Source organism: Drosophila montana, unplaced genomic scaffold (genome assembly GCF_035044405.1).
Source record: "Drosophila montana isolate Dmon_TW-CO22-7 unplaced genomic scaffold, ASM3504440v1 contig_3733_1, whole genome shotgun sequence".
Lineage (NCBI taxonomy): Eukaryota > Metazoa > Arthropoda > Insecta > Diptera > Drosophilidae > Drosophila > Drosophila montana.
The window spans coordinates 1464894-1487684 of record NW_026998620.1 but is presented as its reverse complement, the minus strand read 5'-3'; the positions used below and the strand labels follow the sequence as shown (position 1 = coordinate 1487684).

At 40.4% G+C, this 22791-nt stretch overlaps 2 protein-coding genes across 2 annotated transcripts; both read left to right on the top strand.

Moving 5' to 3' along the window:
• Nucleotides 1–219: 219 nt before the first annotated feature.
• On the top strand, nt 220–16701 carry Osi17 (DUF1676 domain-containing protein Osi17). The gene is made up of 8 exons (XM_064694797.1): nt 220–1726; nt 3052–3285; nt 3441–3694; nt 7571–7758; nt 9026–9254; nt 11528–11638; nt 11703–11881; nt 16057–16701. Exons 1-8 carry the CDS (start codon nt 1090–1092, stop codon nt 16196–16198), a joined length of 1974 nt encoding a protein of 657 aa, XP_064550867.1. The 5' UTR covers nt 220–1089; the 3' UTR covers nt 16199–16701.
• A 3767-nt stretch (nt 16702–20468) lies between these two features.
• On the top strand, nt 20469–21457 carry Osi18 (DUF1676 domain-containing protein Osi18). Its single transcript, XM_064694678.1, has 2 exons — nt 20469–20931; nt 20994–21457. The coding sequence occupies exons 1-2, from the start codon at nt 20469–20471 to the stop codon at nt 21455–21457; spliced, it is 927 nt and encodes a 308-aa protein (XP_064550748.1).
• The last annotated feature ends 1334 nt before the right edge of the window (nt 21458–22791 follow it).

The following is a 22791-nucleotide window of genomic DNA, read 5'->3' as shown; positions in this document are numbered from 1 at the left end:
TGTTAAGTTAGTTCGAACACCCCCGTGACATACTGGCCTATTATATAGATGTATGTAATTTCCGAAAACCACTCACAAATTGTTTGGCTTTGTAGGAAAAACACGTTCCAGGCGAATCTGAAAAGGCCGTGAAAAGCGCGCTTGGACGTCAGCAACAGCGTCTAATAGGCGGACAAACTGAAACAATCACAACTAACTGGAAAATGTAAACAAAGCTGAAACAACTTTCAGACAACAACAGCAACAACAACGCACAACGAAGCAGGCAACAACAAAGAGCAGTGACTACAGTTAGCGCTGCGGAAGAATTTAAAGTAAGTAATTCCGCGTGCAAACGAAGAAGAAGCAGAAGCTGAAGAAGCAGCAACCGCTAGGAGCAGACGCAGTCAATGCAATGCAAAAACTGAACGAAGCTCGCAGCTGAACGAAAGTTGAGCACGAGAGAGAGAGTGCGAGAGAGAGAGAGAGTGAGTGCCAGCCGGCAGCTTAGCCGCGCCATGAACTTGACTGGCATTGCGAGCGACTGAGTCAGTTGTCGGTCAGACGCGCACGCATGCGCACGCGTTTAAAGTGAATTTTGAGGCATTGTTCGAATATTTGTGAGCCGTTAAATACGCGGCAACCGTTAGGCCGTAGGCGTGTCTAGCGCACAAATGAGGTAATTGCAGCTGGCCACTGTTGAAATTGAATTTGGCTTTCAATTTGGTAAAACAAATAGAAAATGTGCTAAATGCAGCAGCGAAATTGCAAACAACGCGACGAAAAACAACAACAACAGCAACTATAATACAGCAATACATAAGAAAAAAAGAAAGCAAGCCAAGTTGCGCGTGCCACGCACTGGCCAAAAGTATTTGTGAAAATCAATTCTACAATTTACCAATAATAATTGTGTTTGCGTGCTAATCGTGTTTTGTGCGGAACAACAAAATTGTCTGGCGGCAACAGTTGCTGATTGTTTGCCCCTTTTGGCCCAGTTAATTGGCCACAGTCAGCCGAGCGCAACCAACTATACAAATAGTTAAGTTCAGCGCCAATTGGCCCCGAATTAACCCCAAGCAAAGGTGTCAAATTGTTTGCAAATTGAAAATGCGCAACCCTGCAACAGACAGCAAAAACTGCGCCAGCCTTAATTGGCCAAGAAGTGAGAGCCAGTGCACATCCTCAACGCAGCGGCGGCGGCGGCGCAATAGAAATCGCCCCAACATGGCCAATATAAAGTCGAACAAATGCCGTCTGCATTGGCTGCTGCAGCTGGCCGCGCTCCTCCTCTGCCTAATCCAGTGCGCCAGCCTAGTCAATGCGGATGAAAGCCAGCTCTCCACAACACCTTTAACACCTGAAACGACCACAGAGACAGCAGCAGCAGCAGCAGAGACGACGACGACGACGACGACGACGACAGCTGCTGCGGAGGATTGGCGGCCCATTGTGAATGCGACAAGGTCGCCGTTGGGCGGGAAACAGCGGCTGGACGGAAGCGATTCGCTGCTGTTGCGCTTGGCGCGACGCTTCTCCAGCGGCAACGAGCTCTGGGATGGCCTCATACGCGACTGCTACCTGAAGCCGGACATGTCCTGCTTCCAGAAGAACGTCTACAGCTACCTGGATGGCGCCCTGGATACGCAGGATGTGAACATCACGCAGCGCGTGAAGTTCTACAGGAATCAAGTGCAATACGAGCCGGAACAGCAGCCGGAGGAGACGGCCAATGAGGCGCGTTCTGGTAAGTCTTGCATTAGCTTTGCATACACTTAGCGAAAAAATCAAGTAAATTCTACTCGAAGCAAGTAAAAGTTTTAACATTGAAGTTAAAAACTCTTAAATTAAGCAAAAAATGGTTTTATTAAAAAATGTTTAGTAACAAGCATACTTGACACAAGACTTAGAGGCAATGTTAGAACTTTCATAAGAATGCTTTTAAACTTATTTGAAGTGTAAAAATTCTTAAAGCATTGGCTTTAAACATGATTGAAACCTCGTTTGAGACGCTTGAAGACGTTATGATATTGAATGTTTTTTTAATACAAAATTCCTCAATCAAAGACGTGAAAAATCATTTCAAGCTATGCTTTAGAGTTTCAAAACTCTGCTAATAAGCTTTTTATGCATAATTCAAGCGGTTTTTTCTTCAACTTTAAATGTATGCCTTGGAAATTAAAGAAGTTAGATAAGTAATTCTTGAATATTTAATTATATTTTTGTGTATCCCAATGTGAGAGTATTCCAGCCCAGAAACTTCAAACGCGAGTATATATTTTGAGTATGAAAACTCTGCCAATAAGCATATTATGCTTAAGTTAAGCGTTTTTTTTTTTACTTTGGAAATTAAGTCTGCTTGATAATTAGTTCTTGAATATTCAAAGAGCAACACGTTATGAATTTAATATTTTTGCCTATCCCAAAGTAAGTGTATTCAAGCCCAGAAACTTTTAACGCTTATTTTGAGTAGGAAAACTCTTAAAATAAAACTTTTTTTTTTTAATTTTTATATTTTAATTGATATTCTTCAGTCAAGAAGCAAAGTAACTTATTTGAAATTCGAAGAGGAAGACACTTTGAAATTGATTTGATTTTCACCCGATTTTTCGCTGAGTGTGCCCCATTCTAAATTAATTGAATGCTCTATCTTATTTAAATATACGTGTGGATCTTATGTAAGAGCCCTTGGTTCATTTCGCTTTCGTTTGGCTGGTTTACTTTTTTCTCGGCTTTTCGGTTTTTTTGTGGAAACTTTTTCACATCTCGTTCGGCATTCGATTCTTTGCATGCGTTTTGTTTACCATTTTGCTTGGCACGTTCACACTCCCAACTTTCACTTGCCGCATTTTGATTTGATTTCAACGTATTTTGAGTGGAGAGATATATATAAAATGCGACGTGAGTCACAATGCCGAGCAGCTGATTTCTTTTGGCCAAGAAAACAGTTGATAGTCAATTGGTATTATGCAAGCATCAAGTATTTTCGATCTTAAGACAACTTTCATTAGCATAGAACTGTCAGTTAAGTTTTCGCACTCTGGCTTTTCTCTTTTCTCGGCACACCTGCAGCTAGTCCGGAAAGCCCCATCGAGGAAGTGTCCAATGCGCTGTACGGCAAAACAATCAAATTTGCCATGACACATGATGTGGAAGTCGATCTGCCCGAGATCGTTTTCAACGGAGCCACATTTCGCATCTCCCCGCGCTCCATCGAAGGCAACGGGGTCATTGCCAAGCTGGAGCTGATACCCAAGCAGCTGGTCCAGGCGCGTCTCGCCGGTGCCATGATCAAGAAGAAGATACGTAAGTAATGTGCTTATTTTATTTATTCCGACCAGCACGACATCAAGAAACTTGCCATACTGGACCAGAAATGGCAGAAAGTGCGCTTTCGGAAGGAAAAATACGAAAAAAAAAAACCATATTTTTTTAAACGATTGCAACTTTCGTTTCCTTAGACAAATTTCTACGCAACAAATTGCTGCTGTCATTTATTGCATTGGTGCTCATTATTAAGATCATCAAGATCAAGTTATTCTGGTTGCTGCCCATTGTGATTGGCGTTGGGGCCGCCAAGAAGCTGCTGCTCAAGTTCCTGCTCTTCCTCTTCCCGGCGTTAACGCATCTCTTCAAGCTGTGCTCCTACTACCAGCAATCCTATCACGGCACCAAATACCATCATCATCATCATCTGATCAATCATCATCACACGGTAGGTACTTAATGGAGAGAAATTCTCTTTCTCTCTCTCTCTCTCTATATATCTGATTGACTCTCCTTGTCTCACTTTCTTTTATCACTTGATTTTCTTATTAATCTTGCCGCCCACGATTTTTATTTTGTTTTGTTTTCGGTTTCCAACGTCTGGAATTTTATTATATTCTCAAAAAATGAAAATTGTAAAGAGATAAAAGGGGTATAATGCTTATATGCAATTGTGTGTAGTGGGCAGAGGGAGGTCTTAAGTTCGGGAACATCCGTCTGTCTGTCCGTTTCTGTAAACTCATTAATCTCAGAGACTTAAAGAGCTGGAGACTTGAAATGCTGAGTGTAGCTTCTGTTGCCAACGCAGAATAGGCTTGTTGAAAATTATCGATAACTTGCATGTTATCATGAAATCGATAAGAATCGTTATCGAAATCTTGTTATTGAGCAAATCTGCCTTTCTTTATATGATGAACCCATTGAAGAGTGATAAAAGGGGTTAAATGCGATTGTGTGTAGTAGGCATAAGAAGGTATTAAGTTGAGCTACAGCCTCTCCGTCTAAGAAATATGTGGGAAAACATCGATCTCAGAGAATATAAGAGCTGAGGACTTGCTTGATACACATTATCGATAACATGCATGTTTTTCAATGAAAGCTATAATCGTTATCGAATTCTTGTTAATGAGCATATCCACATTGCTTATACCAAAGTGGATATATAGACTTTCGTATACACATATCGAATACATTTCACGTCTTGGAAAAGACGTGAAAAAAATTAACAAAAGAATTGTTATAGGTAGAAGCTTGGTCTTTGGTATTTACACACAATCGGATGACATATTTATGCTCTCAAAATTTTAAACAGATCGAACAGTAAACAGCGAAGTTATTCGGGAGCACACTTCTTATAGAGTTGGTTCGAAGAAAGAAGAAGAACAGCAGCGGCATGAGTATCTTATTCTTGGATGTGCTTATGTACAGAGAAGACAGCTAAAATGATTGTAGCTGCAGCTCCTCTCTGTTGACAGGGTAGCTCCTAATCGCATATGCCCGCCTTAAGCATTATTGTTTTTTCTGTTTTGTTTTTCTGTCACTTATTTTATTTATGCCAGACGCGCCCATTTTGATTACTGTACACACCCGCCCCCGCTGAGCTCTTCAAAGGCAATTAAACAAGTACACGACATATGTCTAATGCATGGAAACCGAATTTTGGCTAATTGAATTTAGCAACCAAAAATGTCAAGGAACTCGAAACAGGCGCCGGGCTCAACTTAAAGATGTGCCACACACTCACACACTCACACCCTCACACACACACACGCACACACACTCGCAGAGCAAATTCCATAGAGATAGCTGCTTGACATTTCATCAAATGAAATCCTGTTATTCATTCATAGCTCAAATTAAATTCTGTCGCTGGCAAGGATTAGAGACCCACTCACGAACAGACACTCGAACGCACTCAAACGCAGTTCACATATCCGTCATATACGAATGCGGGGTACAAATTTGTCGCGCTGTAAATATGACAATAAGCCTAGATAATTGGAAGCTCTTCGCAAAGCACATTTCGCTTGAACTTTCAAGATAAACATGGCTCTGCGCCCGTTTGTTCACCCGTCTGCATTGAATTTAAGTCGACAATTGCTTTAGACTTTATTAACTGCCCATTTCTGTTGAGATCTGGCGGCTAACGAGTCTGTGTCTCATTCACAAACGATCCATAGCTTTAGGTGAAAGAGCTTAGACAGTCCGCATATCTGGTTTTTACAGGCAAAACTGGTCGTAATCATTCTAGGACTATTAAATGTTTATTGGAGTGCCATAATTTGAAAGGAAACTCGCACTTTCAGTGCTGCTGTCGGGAAAACTCTATCAGCCAAATGCTGCCTAACCTCAATCTGCAACATAGTCTCGATATTTCCCAGAATATGCAACTATTAAAACGCTTCTTAAGGCATTTTGTCTTAGCTTTAATATACTTAACTTTTATTTGCATAGTTAATGGGACTTTTTCAAGAGTTTTCATTCTGCAGCTTTAATACTTTTGCGAGCTTTAAGCTCATAGCCACATAAGTTCATACTCTCTTAAAACTCCTTTTATAATCTGTTATATAAACTCACATTTGCATGCATACAAAAACAATTTTCAGCAGCCTTCATGTCGCAGCTTCAATACTTTTGCGAGATTTAAGCTCATAGCCTCATTAGTTAATTCCACATAACCTACAAATTCCATTGAAGCATCGTCCCTTAAGACACTTCTTAATCTTAGCCTTTTATAATCTGTTATATAAAATCACATTTGCATTGTTAATTTAATTAAAAAACTTTTTAGAATAAAGCTCTTTTGTCGCAGCTTTAATACCTCTTCGAGCTTTAAGCCCATAGTCACATCAGCTTATTCTACATAACCTACAAGTTGCATAGAATAATCGTCCCTTAAAGCATTTCTTAAGTCATTTTCGTCAAACCTTTTATAATCTCTTATATAAACTCGCTTTTGCATTGTTCATTTAATTAAAAAAACAATTTTCATCAGCTTTCTTGGCGCTGCTTTAATATTTCGCTTTCGATTTAAGCTCATAGCCACGTGATTTGGGCTGCGTACGGAGAAAACTCTGGTATTCATAAATTAAATTATGCTATGACGCCTTCGCCATATTACAGTGCTCATATATAACTCAGCTTTTGCGCCCAAACTTTGCCTGTCGTAATTCGAGGCGCCTGTCATCTGTTAGTGATGTGCCAAAAATTGTCACCATTTTTCTTTTTTTTCTCTTTGGCTTCTGCCAAGAGTTGGCAAAAATCCTGTGTGTGTGTGTGTGTCCTTCGCACACACGTGAAGCAACTAAAAACTGAAATATATGACACAAATTATGGAGAAAACGAGCTGCGCATGTAAACAAGCGTGTGGGTAGACGAGGCTGCTCGACTACCAGATGCCCTTGACGCAGCTGTCTGTCTGACTGACTGACTGATTGGTGATTAACACGCAGGTCAAATAGTAAGAGCTACGAAAATGTAGAATACTTAAAAGAAGCTGCCTTTTGAGTGAATGAAAGCGGGAACTAAGTTTCGAGCTCCAAGTGGGGTAAAATATTGGTCAAAGTTTTTATAAGAAGGATGAATATCAAAAACGTAGCCATATCGATGTGCTTTGCAACGTGTTTGCGCGTCGGACCAGCACATGTAAAGTCGCCGGTTCAAACCTAGCAGCAAGTATTAATTTTTACACATATCAAATGTTTTCACAAAGAAAAAAAATATAAGAATAGATATTGTTATTATATCTCTGTCAGACCACAAAGAGTTGCTTGCTTAGGCTATAATGACCCCTATATAACCCCTCCGCGCCGCCTGTAAATTAAAGTTACAATTCGAATTCTTTCACTCCTATTCTTAAGAGCTTGACATGTCATTCCACAGCTGTCCGAACAGCCTTTGGAGCCATTTGTTTTGGGTGCAGGGTAAAAATCAGCCGAAACAGAGTTCAACAGGGCCAAAACAGAATGTATATTCAACTGTGTCTGGCAATGGTTGCTTTTGGTCACATATCTCGGCAACCGAGCGCGCGTATTTATTATTTACGACAATTTAAAAGTCATTGAACTGAACCGAAATCAAACTCGAGCACTCGTCGAACCAAAATAATGCGCATCTGTTGGAGTGCGAAGCTATAAATAGGTGGCAAGAACACAAAGGGCAGCCAAAAAAAAAAAGCCCCAATAAATATGTCCAAAAAAAAAGCGAGTAATGTACCTTAATGCTACTTAAGAAGGCAGCTCGTGCAATTTAAGTGCCGACTTTAATGCCATCTCTCTCCCCCTCTCTCCCTCCCTCTCTCTCCTCTCTCCACTCTCTCGAGCAGGTGGTGCCGCCTTGGCATAGCGGTGAGCAGCATCATTCGGTGCCGGAAATCATCTACACGCATCCGCCGAAGGGACATCCCTCGGCCTATCTGCATGGCGCGCCCGTCCACGAGAGCTACGGCCCCGGGCCAGGATTCGAGCACTTTGAGGGCGCCTGGGAGAACAGCGGTCCCGGTCTGGGCTCCGAGTAAGTTGCAGCATTTAAATCATATTCTGTGTAAAACTCTGTTAAATGTCTGTCTCTAAACACACACACGCACACACATCTACACGCACGCACACACACACACTCACATTACATTTGCAACCACAAATTCATCACGCTCAGATACATTGGCGATATAAATCGCGTTGCACAAGTCGGAGATAATGCGAATTACTTTAAGCCGCACACAACAAACGATGCAAATGAGCTGCATGCCTGGGGCTTGGCCACCACACAGACACACACCAAGCCGCCCACACAACAACAGCAACAACAACAACAGCAACGTTGGCCGCACAACCAGCAGCAGAGGCCGCCCACGCAACAGCAACAACTGCAGCTGCAACAACAACAACAACAACAACAACAACAACAGATCATTCATCAAAAAGCACAAGCCTCTAGTCAGAGTTTAAATAAATATCAAAACCTGGACAAACAAAGGTATCAACTGCCCGCACACACTCACGCACACACACACTCACACACACACACCCACGCTCACACAAATAATCCTCACTATAAACTGAATAAACACTGTAATTACCTAAAATTCGTAGCTAACACACTGCAAATGTAAATCGAAATTCAAATTTGTAAACACAACAACAACAAACAACAAATGAGGCTGCTCTGGACGGTTGTGCACGACTAGCAGATGCCCTTTACTCAGCTCCAAGCTGCTGTTAAACACATTCTTCCTTCTCTCTACACATACATACACAGAAACACACATAGCACACAAGCACGCACGCAGCAGAAACTATGCTTCTTCTCTCCTTAGCCTCGCACTGAGCCAAATACTATCCCAAGTAACTTGGGTATTCATTGCCCGATCTTTACGAAATTTTCAGTGCATGAATATGGCATCGAAATGGGCGTGCATACTAAGGCCCAAAAGTATAGCTTGAAAAATCTGTCTTTACTCTGCTATACTTAGTAAATTTGTCTCAAAACAGGAGATATCGAAAGAATATAGTAACTTGTTGTGCATCTGGTATAAGGGAATATATATTTATCTGCAGCTTTTGTAGTTTTCGAGACGGACGGACCTGGCTATAAATTTAACAGATATACATATATGTATGTATTTACTCTTTGGGCTTGGAGCTGCCTCATTTACACGCAATCCGTTTACCCCTTTTAACCATTTTCAATGTGGTCAGGGTAGCAAAAGCAAACAACAAACAATTAGAAATTTGTTAACTTGAATTAACATACGCATTTCCATATTGAATGCCATTTGCAGCTCAAGGCCGGCATTTGGACAGCACAGTCCGGTATATGTCGCAGCGCCAGGGCCAGGACAAGCAGCCGGACCTGGACCGGGACCAGGACCAGGACACGGACCAGGACATGGACCAGGACCAGGCCTAACAGCCGCTGCGAAATTTGCGGCGCAATACGAACCAGCGCGAAACAACAACCAGCAACAGATACAACAACTACAGCAACAACAACTGGAACAACAACTTTCGGTGCGTATAGCTGCCACAGCATGTGGCAACATAGTTAATTAATTCTTAAGCCGACTCTGATGGATATGCGCGAGAGAATGTTGCATAAAGTTTGGCACATGCCAATTGCACAGGAGCCGCATAATCAAGCCTTAAAACTCAAAACCGAACATTAAATATCCTTAAAAGAATAAAGTTGAGTTGCCTAATCGAAATAAATAGGAAATATTGAAATGCAGCTGAGAAAAGGCAATAATTCCCTTAACCCCAGACTATATGATAAATACAGTCTAGAATAACTTCGGTGCTTATAGTCCGATCGTTGTAAAATTTTCTAGGAATAATTATGGCATAAATAATTTTACTCATACCAAAGCGCAAAGTGCAAACTTTAAGAAAGGAATTCTTTACAATTTTAGTGGTAATATAAAATAGTAATATAAAATATGTTTATATTTACTAAGAACTTATATACCTATATACTGGGCTTAGCTCTTATAGTCTTCGGCTTAGGCCTAAAAACAAAAATCTCAAAATCGACTTAAAATACGACTGCTTTATCAATAAAGATAAAGACGTTTAATTAATGCCAATTTGAATTGGGATGTCCTCGAAACGAACACACAAGCTTGTATATATAAGAACGGCGCTAATTAGTCGCCAAATATGTGATGTACTTAAGCGCTTAAGTACCTTCATTTCGTAACCACCTGTAAGGGCATAATAATGACAGGTTTTAAATGCATAATTACTCTGGCAGGCATTGAGGATGATTGAGAGATGGCTTTTCTCCACAAGTCTGAAAGGCAGCGGAGGTGTGGCAGGTGGCAGGTGGCAGGTGGCAGCTGTGGGACAACATAATCAATCAGTCAATCAGTCAGTCAGCAGTTTCACTTCCAGACAAGTGCAACGTCTGGGCCTCAAGTGTTTATTGACACTTTTCTGAATGTGTAAACAGTTTTTCCTAGTTACAAACGTTTATTTTGTGCCCAGCTCGACCCTGTTTAGTGTCTCGTTGCAAATTGCATTGTCGTCTCTGGCTCTGTTAAGTGCTATGCACATATTTTGCTTAGCTGCACTGGGTCACTCTGGCAGTTTTCACTTTCGAGTGAGTCTTGGCAGACATGTGGGCCATGTGCGGCGCGAGAAACCTGGCCACGTTAACTAAGCCATAATTAAAATGCACTTTGACAGGGCCAACTGAATTGCAAAATCCGTTGCTGTTGGGCTTAATTAAATGAGTGCACATTTCACAAATATCCCACAATTTTGCCCGCTGGGCGACCCGGCCTGACAATCTTGCCGTTGTTAATGGATCTTTGGCGACAGTGCGTTGAGAAAGTATGCCAACAACTCTTGCCGACACCTGGCCGCCCATTTCGTGGGTCGCCAATGCAGTTAAGCATTTGCACATGCTATTAGCTGATATTTAAAGTGCATTTAGCGCAAAGATGAGCCTCAAAACATTTAAACAGTTGACGTCGCTTTAGATAAGTTAAGCATAAAACTCGAAATGTATATAATTAAGATATATTTATGTTCTGTTCAGGTCTGGGGCGACATACCTAGTACTGAACTCTATGAGCTGGTAGATAAGAATTTATATGTTTATATGAGCTGGAAATAATAGCTGCAATTAGTCTTCTTCAGCTTCTCTCTGATATTATCTTTCCTTCTCGTTTTCTCTTTTTATATAAAATAAGCAGTCTTTAGACAATTTATAGAACTTATTTTTACTGCTTTAAATTATAGAATAACGTACTTATTGGTCATATATACTTAACAGTATATATTGGTTATTTACGTGATAAGCTAAAGGGAATAGCAGAATAAGCTTCTCCCTTCTTTTATATGCAAATGAGTATAATAAGACGTGTTGGCTGCGGCGTAGTTTATATTTGAAAAGTATCGATCAGTTCTTAATTACTTTTCTACATTATTTATCAGAGACTGAATATAACAATTATTGCATTAACCTTTAACTAAAAAAAGGCTCTTTTGGTATGTCTATAACAAAGATCTGATCTGATCTTTACAAAAGTTTAATTTAGTAACACATTTTGTTCTATAACCAGCACAATCTATAAACTAGACTGGACTTCAAGCCGTGCTTATAGTTACATATGAAAGATATTATAAAATTATATCACAAGATCTAGATCTCAATACCACTTTTAATAATACCTGCTCCTAATATCCAGTTAATTGTTGAGTAACCCATGCTGTGGCTAAAAGCTGTAGTAATTTCTATGCTCATCAATTTGTCATGCCTTTTAACACTCTTTCCTTTACAGCCAGAGATGGCTGCTCAGCTGAAGGAGGCCATACGCATACAGGCGGAGCAGCGACTGATTCAACAGCAGCAGCAAATTCTGGAGCATCAGCCTTTCGTGCAGGATGGACAGGTTTGAAAGTGGACACGCGCAGCAGTCGAATGACTCTTAATTTTATAATAATTTTTATTTACAGCCGCTTTATCCGCTCAACTACGATCCGTTCTACAGTCCCATATTGCTGAAGATCGACAAAATCATCGAACAGCTGGGCGTTAAGAATGATCTGTGCAAGGAGCGCATCGTGTGCAGCATGTACAAGGATCCGGCCGCATACAGTCCGCACAGCAACTTCATCTCCGCCGAGCTCAGTCGGTATGTACCACGCAAAATCGGTTCACGACATGGCTTAGTTGCCCAAACCTGTCAGCTCCATTTGGGCGTCGAGTGTTATAGATGCACTTGGGCTCTTTTGGGCACACTTTGTGCTCTAATAGTTGCCAGACAAATTTGAAAGGCAGCCAGTCAAAGTGTCACGCCGTGTCACATTCTGGCGTTTGCCAAGTTTCGTGATGCCATTTTCCCTTGAGGTGAAAACTTTAAAACTCGAACCATAATGAACCGTCGCATAGCGAACGGGACGAGCAGTTGACAAGACTTTTCAATCAATGGGCATCAGCGTGAAGGCAAAGAAAGTGCGCCTACTCACATAAATCTGTGCAACATTTGTCACTGTTGTTTCAGCTTCAGCTTCTTCTTCTTCTTCTTCGTGCTGCACGTTGCACAGCACTGCACTCGGCCAGCCAAGCGGAAAGCTGCCAGCTTGCCGCGGCGTCAAAGAGCGCGTCAACTGACGCCACCCACACGCAACGTATTCTCATAATTGACTAACGACGGTCAACTGCCAACGGCGATGCACTCATGCGTGCCACAGGCCAGATATATTCATAACAGGTATACCCTGTAAACGTTATGGCAAAGGGTATGTGCACTTGGCGTTTATCTGAACACACTGATCAGCATATTTCAAAACTGAGTTGATATATATTCTGGCATCAACAGGCTCGACATTTTGGTCTCCTTACTATCCAGCTATCTTTTTATACCCTGTAAACGTTATGGCAAAGGGTATGTGCACCTGGCGTTTAGCTGTGCAGCAACAACTGATCAACATATGTCAAAGCTGAACTTATGTATATTCTATGCAACAACAGCCTCATCATTTCAGAGTCCTACCTATCCTGCTATCTTTTTCTAACCTCAGAAAACTCAAGAACTTTGCGAACTAGAGCATCAAAATTTTGTATGTAAGCCAGAAATGTCATAAAGAACAAGCTTTTCAATTTACCTCAAAATCAGCACAAGATTTTTCTAAATATGCGTATGCTGTAGCTGCCTCTACAAATTATCCTAATATATTCATTATCAAGGAGACAAATGAGAAAAGAGAACACCTGAATATATAAATAGCTTGGGTTTGACAAAAATAAAACACAATTTTTTGTTTATACTCCATAAGAATTTCTGCTACAATCCCGGACACTGTCAATCATCATATTCTGAGCTATTATCTTTCTGCATTTTATACCCCGCACACATATAAATGGAATATATTATATTTGCACAACTCTGCAAATGATACTCAAAGATCAGAGTATGTAAAATCTAGGGATAGCAAAATTGAAACGTGGCTACTCGGCGATAGACTTTCATTAAATTATCGATAACTTTCATCGAACTTTCCAAGATCGATCAATGAGGAATACCAGACCTAGTTTATCTAGGTCTTTATAGTAGATGCAATCTTAATGAAAAAGTCGACTGTTTCTAAATTGTGAAGCAGATAAAGTAAACTTACGAACACTCGATACGGATTACAGGGTATCTTTAAGTTGTACTCGCTTGACTTGCTATTATTGTGGCTTTTGTAGCTGGCCTTGTTTTGTTTAAATTTATGTCTAGGCGCAGACAATGAATGTGAATTGTCATCGTAAAATTTGTTGATACATTTGTTGACATTTAACAACAAATAAGAAATTGTGACAGTGACAGCGGCAAGATTGTTGCATACCTCCAGGGGCAGCTGCAAAATGGCAGGGGGAAAACGGGAAACGGGACGCATTGTGTGATTTATGAGTATTTATGTTAATGACACATCATTAATTAAATGCCCCAAGTGCGTTCAATAATCTTATCAGACGTACTGGAGGACTCAAACAACAGAAATAAAACAGACAACAAGAAACAACAGAAATTGAGCTAAAGACAAAAGCTAACCGCGAGCGGGGCCAGGACAGGCGAGGCTGAGGCCATTGCAGGCCAAGACAATGGCTTCGGAGGCTAGGAAATTAATTAAAATAGCTGCCAAAGACGAGAGAGACAGAGAGAAAAAGTTTTAAAGTGGCAATAGCTTTTACAAGCAACTCCAGAAATTGATTATCTATTACGAACAAAGCCCAAGCTTTAAGGCTTCAACTTGAGCGATTACCACAACTCAAATTGGCCAAGACAATGTTTTTGCTAATTTAATTTAATATCTCGCTAAGCTATTAGAAATATTCCAAGGCGAAAGACCTAAAGCAAGGCAACAGATTAATTGACTTTTTGCCGAGTCAACTTTAAATATATCTTTCTTTATGTAAATACTTTTATTTCAATTTGGGCATCCCTCATTTTTTTTTTCTCATTTCTTTTGTCCCTTATAAGTTTCCAAGAAAACCCTTTGAAAAGTATGCGAGCAGCGAGTCATGCAATTTTAACAAAATTGTGTTTTAGGCAAATTTCCATGTAATTAAATATATGTTAGTTAGTTTGTTAAAGTCGACCAAAGAAATCTTTGAAAACCTAATTATTAATTAACTTTATAAGTATATTCAAGCACTGAAAACAAGAAAAAATACACATTTGTGTCCTGTCGGAAATTGAATACCCTCTTCAAATGAATTCATTTAATTTCTTGATTGTCTTTAAAATCTATCGAGTAGCTAATGCGAAATATGCTCAAGTTTGTGTTAACTTAATGGCCAATAACTGTCGAATATAACAAATCTGATTATGTTGTCTCATTCCCACAAAAAGTTTGTTAAATATTTAATTTCTACATTTAAAATGAATCCCCGATGGGAGCCCAACCTATTTTTCCCATCTGAGAACTCAGATTCGGATTCGAGCCTTGGTTTTTCACTATTTAATTCGTATAAAATTAAATTAATTAAATATTTATATTAATCGAATTATTATTTAGGTTAAAAAAAGATATACTTTAAATTATATATTATTTTAATTTAATATAAATTGAATAGTTTAATATAATTGGAATATAATTAAATTGAATTTTTATACCCTGGACTCATTGAAAATGGGTAAAAAGGGTATAATGTATTTGTGCAAATGTATGCAACAGGCAGAAGGAAGCATCTCCGACACCATTAAGTATATATATTCTTGGTCAGCATCAATAGCGAAGTCGATCCAGCAATGTTGGTAGAAGTTACAGGGTATCTCCTAGTCGGGCACTGCCGACTAAAGCACTTTTACTTCTTTTTTTTTCAATTTAGTTGGTTTCTTGTTAATCTTCGGCTCTTCTTTATTCAACTAATTCGGTTTAAGGTTTGGTTCGTGGAAAATACAAATTATAATTTCGGCTACAAACCGTTTGAATTAATTTATATGCAATCAAACACATATTTACTAGCAAAAAAAGCTCGTCCAACTGTACAACTGTAGAGATTACAATCCATAAAAAAGAAAAGCGCGCAGGCAATACAGAAATCTTCCTTCAGCCATGGTCAAAAGAGGGACATGCCTCTTGTCAAATTGTTGCCAAAATTAGAATACGTTCCGCAATTGCTGGCAACTAAATAAAATGCTGCTTCACTTTGACATTGAAATGTGAGAATCTTCAGAATTGTTTTTAATGAAATTCAAAGTGAATTCCATGGAAAACATGAACTGACATTCATTTTATGGCAATGTCTGTAACAATTTGCCAAGCAGTGTGTGTGTGTGTGTGTGTCTGTCTGTCTGAGCACGTCTGCCGACTGAGCTCGTAATTTGGCCACAACTGGAAACATTTCAGTTACTTTTTCGGGCAGCATATGAACTCGAAGTTCGTTTCAATCATTAGCAGCAAAATCCATTAGCCAAAGCGGCAAAGCGTTGTCGACGCTTGCCGAGGATTCGAGCCAAGCTAAAAAGCCAAAACTACAATGCCCGATGGCATTTGGCGAGACCAAAAACCAACTTGAGTGTTGTGGAAACTGTGCTGGGTGGGAGGGGGTGGGGCTGGGGTGTGAAAATTGAGGCTGTTTAAGTTTGGTTAAGTTTGGCACGAGGACACGTGCCTGGGCCGGAGCCGAAAAGTAGGCGAAGGTTTCTTTCATCAGAATCGCCAGAGAAAGTTTACTTTCGATGCGGCAAAGTTAATTAGTCGAGTTCCTGACTGCTCTACCAAAATTAATTGAATTAACGCAATTTTCCATTTTCCTTTCATTCATATTGTGTTTTTTTTTTCCCCCGTTTCGGTTTCTATTTTCATTTGTGTGCCGCAGAGAGACGAGCGAATTGGAACCCGTGACGCATGCGAATGAGGCAGTGCGTCGCTTCTATCGACTCATACAGGCGGCCCGGGATGGGCAGGATCAAAAGGATTGCCACAGCCTCTATCCGCAGTGCAATATGCCGGCGAAGTGATAAATTGCTGGCAGCGGCAGCTGCATTGAGTACAATCAAATCTGTTGAGTCAACAATTCCTTGTTAAATCGAACTGTGAATATGCGAATTATTTAAACCTATTTAAGTCTAATTTAATTGTTAATCTCTTATTTATTTATTTATTGATTTATTTATTAATTGCGTATTGAATGTCATGTGCGCCCCTCGAATGCCGTCTCAATGTCTAATTAATATTCATTCTGATTTTGTTGCAACTATTTTTTTTACAATTTATACAATTTACACATTTTTTTACACCATTTTGGCCTTCAACTATTTGAGCTCTTGTTGCAATAACAATAAAAAAGAGCGTGCATAAATAACAATTGAAACATAAAATGAAATCAGGATTTGCATTAATTACAGACTGGCAATCGAGGCTGTAAATCAACGAAAAACATCCCATTCTGTAGTCCATAGAAATATTGTTGCTTACATTTTTTAAAACGAAAACAAAAATTATATTTAAATAAAACAAAACTACAATTCGAGGCGGAATTTTAATTTAAATGGTCGCTAGCAAAATTGTGTATAAATAAGAAATTTAAATAAAAACAATTAAAAATGTATTATTACTATTATTAACACGGATTTTCATGCAAAAACGAAGGTAAAATTTTCTATTTTAAACCCATTTTCTGTTTCGGAAAATTGCTTTACACTAAAAAAATGTTGTGAAGCACAATTTGTTGTGGCACGGGATAACCGCCTTGGGATTATTGAAAAAAAAATGTTTTTCTCCTCTTAAGTTAAGTTCTTGGCACAGAGCACTGGAGGCTACAGGTTCTCAGAATTGCTTTGGCTTATTTTAGGTCTTGATAAATTAAATTGCCTGCATTCGCAGCTCAAACTACCTTATTTCAACACCATGTTTGCAAATTCAGATGCGTGCTCACGCTGTGTCTAATACCCTGCACACAAATGTGGACGAAGGGTATAAAAAGCCCAAAAGCTTTTCATATAACTAAGAAAAGCAAAAGGCCTCTTAGGCATGTTTGTATTATCCAGCTCACAGTTGGTAGGTTCGTAGCTGATTTACAGGGTATTTGCGCGTCGTGCATTTACAAGCCATGCATTGTCTCATGTTTTTCACATATGAATTGAGTTAAGCTAATGCGCCTTAAGCGTGGCTGGTTCCATAGAATTAGGCATGCTGTGAAATCACTCATACGCAGCGTTGACGTTGCGTATACGTAATAAAAATAATTCCTTTTGCATAAATCAAGACGTCAAGGGCAGCCAGAACAGCGTGCTGCCAATTGTTGCAACAGCAACAGTCGAAATTAAAGGGAATTCATTTGCATAAATATATTTATTAGCCCAAGCTATTGAAATTTCTGGCCTGGCCTTTGATCTGCGAAAACAACTCAAGCGGAATGCGGCGAATATATGAGTTCTTGTCGCAATTAACACGCAAATGTCAACGCTTTTTCACTTTTTCACAACATAATTCTCGAATCCCAAAAAAGGAAACAAATTCAAAAAACAAACCGGAAACAAAGGCACAAGACAAATATTTTCATGCGACTGCATTGACATGAAAACACCAATTGCCAAACAGCTGGCTAATTAAATGCCGCAGCAGTAAAAGTATTTGGACACATTCCAGCTTAAAGCCAAAACCAGCCCCCTCCCCCCTCCCCCTCATTGGACCCAGCCCAACATAGGCTTGGCTTAATTTTTTGGGGCTACGATTATATTTCCGTTATACGAAACGCACATAACAAATTCATAGAAGAATGAAACAAGCAAAAGAAATCGTGCAGTCAACATATATGTTGGGGTAGCCTCGACCTGCTGATACCCTCGCGCCTGCACCTGAGACGATATTAGAAAAATAGTTAAGAGCTGCGGCTAAATGTGGCCATCGACCTGTTTGATTACATTTTATTAGTTCATGTGCGGCTGCTCTTCAAAGCACGAAAAGCACTCACTTTGGGCACTTATCCGGCAGTTTGCAGAATTTAATTTGAAATGTTCTTAAAGTCATTTTTACGGCTCAGCATTTAATATATATGTATGTACTAAATGTATTGCTCGTGTGGGTGTGCCTTACCTGGAAGCACATCAGAAATTCGATTCTTATTGAGTCTATAAATAGCAGATACATTTAAACGCTTTGCCTTAGCTCAGAGTTTAAGGAGAAATTGGCAGTGGTGACTGGCTTTGGTTTCCTTTGTGAAGGACAAACAAGGAATTGGCTTTAAGGTTCTATTAAAGCGCATCCATGCATATAAAACTGTTTGTCCTGACTGACTGACTGACTGACTGACTGATGATCAAGGCCAATTGTAAGAGCAGGAAAGCGTATCTTTTTACTAAAGCTACGGTTGGATCAAAAACGAGCACTAAGATGGGGCTAATAAATCTGGAAGGCAAGTAGAAATCTGTATGTAAACCATCAACAACAATGCAAATATTTATGTGCTTTGCTAATCCGAACTCATGAGCCTGTGTGACTTAACAAGTCCTAAAGTCGGACTAACAATCCGCAGGGCGCTGGTTCAAACTCATTAGCAATTTTTTTAATTTTTTGCTTTTATGTTTGCTTGAATAATTTGTTATTAAAAAACCTAATAATAATAATAATAATTATAATAATAATGATAATAATACAATTAATAATAATAATGACAATTAATAATAATAATAATGACAATTAATAATAAAAATAATGACAAAAAGGGTTTTTTGGGGTAGAGTCGAAACAATATATATGAAATCCGAAATTATATAAAAATGCAGTGCTAACAAGTTTCTTAGCCAAGCAATCACTTTGCTGTTAATTGTGTAAGGATATTTCATTTAAATAATATAAAGTTTTTCATACAAGAATCTGCTTTTCGAGCGATCGTTCCTATGGCAGCTATATGATATAGTCGTCCGATTCAGTGACATATTTACTGCGTGCGACAGACTGCAAAAAACTGAGAGACTAGTTTGCACAGAAACAGAAAGACGGCAACGCCAACACGTCTGTTGATACTGATCAAGAATATATATACTTTATGGGGTCGGAGATGTCTCCTTTAATGCGTTGCACATTTTAAGACAAAATTATAATACCCTCTGTAAGGGTATAACATTCTTATTAACACATGCACTTGAAGGCGCGGATTTTAAAACACCTTATTTATGGCTAAATTATTGAGCTTATAAAAGGCAGCCAAATCTGTCATAAAAACAGATTTGGCTAAAAATTTAATTTTAAAACAATTATATACTAAATATTTTGAGAAAAAAGAAAAAAACTAGTATTAATTTATAACATATAAATTAACAACAATAAATAATATTAATAAAAAGATTAAAAACTATATAAAAGTTTGTAAATATAATATATTTGTAAAGATTTATAAAATATAAATGAATAAAGATCTATAATATATCAATTTAATTTTTTTTGTAAATAAACCTGTTAATTTTGGACTGTTTTATCAATTTATACAATACATAGTTTTATAACTATTTTATTTATATTTTTTTTTTAAGCCTGCTATAGGTTAGATATGGCCACCTTTTGTAAGCGCAGTCAGTTAGCCATAATAAAGAAGAAGAAGTTTGAAAAGCCGCGCCTTCAAGTGCATTTGGTGGGCTTTACAGGTGGCCTTCTGCTAATGCATTGTGTCGGAGATACACACACACACAATTATTTCGTGGCGTATCGCATTCTAATTGAGTTGCCAGGCACGCGCATTGTGGATTGGGAAGTTGATTTAACGACAAACCCGAAGCGCAGAAGCCATAAAATAACTTTCAATTATGTGCGCCATGAAATGTTGTGTGTATTACGCTTAGAAGTATCCGATTAAGACGAGAGAGCGAGAGATCGGGGGACAGACTGAGTGCGGCATGCCCATAAGGCCCAGGCAGGTGACCCAATAGACCCATAAGGAGTCCGTAGAACCGGTCAAGAGCCCAGCCCCGGCAGTCGGCCGGTGTCGGCGTCACAGGTGAAACTACACAACTTGCGCTTTCCATGACTTTGACAAACGCGCACACACACAAAAGCGCAATGGCCAATAAAGCTGGAAGGCAAAGGCGAAGGCAGAGCTGGCAAAGAGCAGCGCGTCCGCCGCATACGCAATTCAATTAACAAAGTACCGACGTATAAAAACCAAGCGTTGCCCGGGCCACATTTGCATAACCCATTGAGTCGCCAGCGCGCGAGCAGCTAGCTTGGATTTCGCTACTCCACCGACTTCCATTTGGCCAGTAAAAAGGGCATAAACAAAAAAAAAAAAAAAGGATGCAGAGCTATAGTTGGCTAATTGGCGCTTTGACGGCGCTGGCCGCCGCCTCCGCGACTCGGGCCGCGCCCGCCCAGACGCAGCAACTGCAGCCGTCGGCCACGCAGCTGGCGCTGGACATGTACCATGGCTGTCTCAAGGATCTGAGCATCTCGTGTGTGCGTCCCAAGGCGCTGCAGTGGTTCAACGCAGCGCTGCAGCAGCCGGAGGTGAGGCTGACCGAGCGTCTGTCCCTGGTGCGTCTGGCCGAGTCCGAGGCGGAGCCGAGCAGACGCAGCTCAGGTCGCAGCGCCGAGCAGCAGCTGTTCGATGGCATTGACAACTATTTGGCGAGCCATGCGCTGAGAATTCAGGCGCCCGAGTATTTCCGCAGCTCCGAGGCACGCGCCCTGGTGCCCGATTTTCTACTGGAGAATCCGCTGACCCAGGGCGGCCTGGTGCCGCTCGCAGCTGCCAATGAGGGTGAGTAGCGGCATCTGATCTCGCCCAGCTTTAGCTAAATGACCCTTCCTCCTCTCATTCAGGACGCGGCATGATACGCAAGGCTGTGCTGCCCTTCCTGCTGGGCCTGAAGCTGAAGACCACCGTGCTGATGCCGCTGGTTCTGGGCCTGATCGCACTGAAGACCTGGAAGGCGATGACACTGGGCCTGCTCTCGCTGGTGCTGTCCGGCGCTCTGGTTATATTCAAAATAGCCAAGCCCAAGATTGTTAACTACGAGGTGGTGCACTATCCGCACCATGTGGATCATGTGGTGCCGCATCACATTGAGCACATTGTGCCGCATCACATCGATCATCATCATCTGGAGCATCATCTGGATCATCATCTGGACCATCATCTGGATCATCATGTGGATCTGCCGGTGGAGCATATTGAGCACTTGGAGCATCCGGCGCCCGCCTGGGATCCGCACGCCTGGGCACGTTCCTCCCAAGAGCCGCAAGACGCCCAGGACATGGCCTATGCGGGCCAGAAGAGGCGTTGAGATTGGAATCGAAACAAGCTGCGACTTTATTAATTTTGGCTCTATTTTAAGTAGTGCGTCGTATTGTTTTTAATTATTTATTTATTTATTTATTATTTATGAGAATTGTACAAAACAAAAAAAAAAGACAAGCATGTGGAAACCCACAAGAGAGAACCCATAAAAGGAAAGAGGAAGAAACGAAATATGTGTCTTTTGCAGACAGGTCGGGCAACTCGTGCAAATATTTATGCAATAAAAACTATGTAAAAGTCATTTGGCTAATTGAAGGGGATTGGACGCAAAGTTTCTCGGGGCAACACGAGAGCCGTGTAATTAGGAAATGTAACAAGCTCTTAATTAGGGCACTTGGCCCAACTTGCTAATGCAGGCATTAGCCGGGCGGGCTCCTTAACGCACTTAACCTTTGGCTGGTCGAATTGACCAAAAAACGGACGACTTGTTGAGCCAACTCCAGCTGGGGGTCATTAGCAGCCAGCAGCCAGCAGCTGGGACAAGTTGAAACAACCGTGGCATTAAAGTATTTGCAACAAATCTTGAGCGCAACGTGCCACCGAAACGTGAAAGCAGCAGGGTATTCAATTTGTTTGCTTGTTTTCGTTTCTTTTTTTTTTGGCACCAGTTAAACCACGGACATTTTTCTGTATGCTCTTCTCAGTTGTTTCAGCACCCACACGTGGCAGTTGGGAAAGTTGCAGCGTTGACAACGGCGACAACGGCGACAACTGCTGCGTGCAACAATGCAAAATGGCGCCAGCGCCAACAGCAGACGCCGCCGCAACCGCAGCAGAGACAGCAGCAGCAGCAGCAGCAGCGATGACAGCAACAAACAACTTTAAAGTATGACCATGCCGAAACTTAAATACCCTTGCACACATAGAAGTCTTTTTCAGAGCTGCAAGCCCGGCAAAGGAAAGTCGCTGGTTCAAGGTTTAGGTTTGTTTTGTTTCATGAAATTGCTTTTACTCATTTTCGTACACAGGTTTAAACTTTCCATTTGACATTTTTCTTAAAAGCCCCGCTGCAAACCCAGCTAAGGAAAGTCGCTGGTTCAACTGCCTGCTTTTATGTTAGTTTTGGTTCGTTAATTTGCTTCTAGACATTCTTTCACACAGGTTCAGGCTTTACATTTGACAGTTTTCCTAAAAGCCCAGCTGCAAGCCCTGAAAAGAAAGGTCGCCGGTTCAACTACCGTTTTTTTCGCATTTTCGCAGACAGGCTAAAACTTTAGCTTGACATTTTTATCGAACATTTAAACAAAATTAGTTTCAATTATTAGCCTATTCAACTGAAAATATTTCAAGCTATAAATAATTTTTTTTTTATAGGTAGTT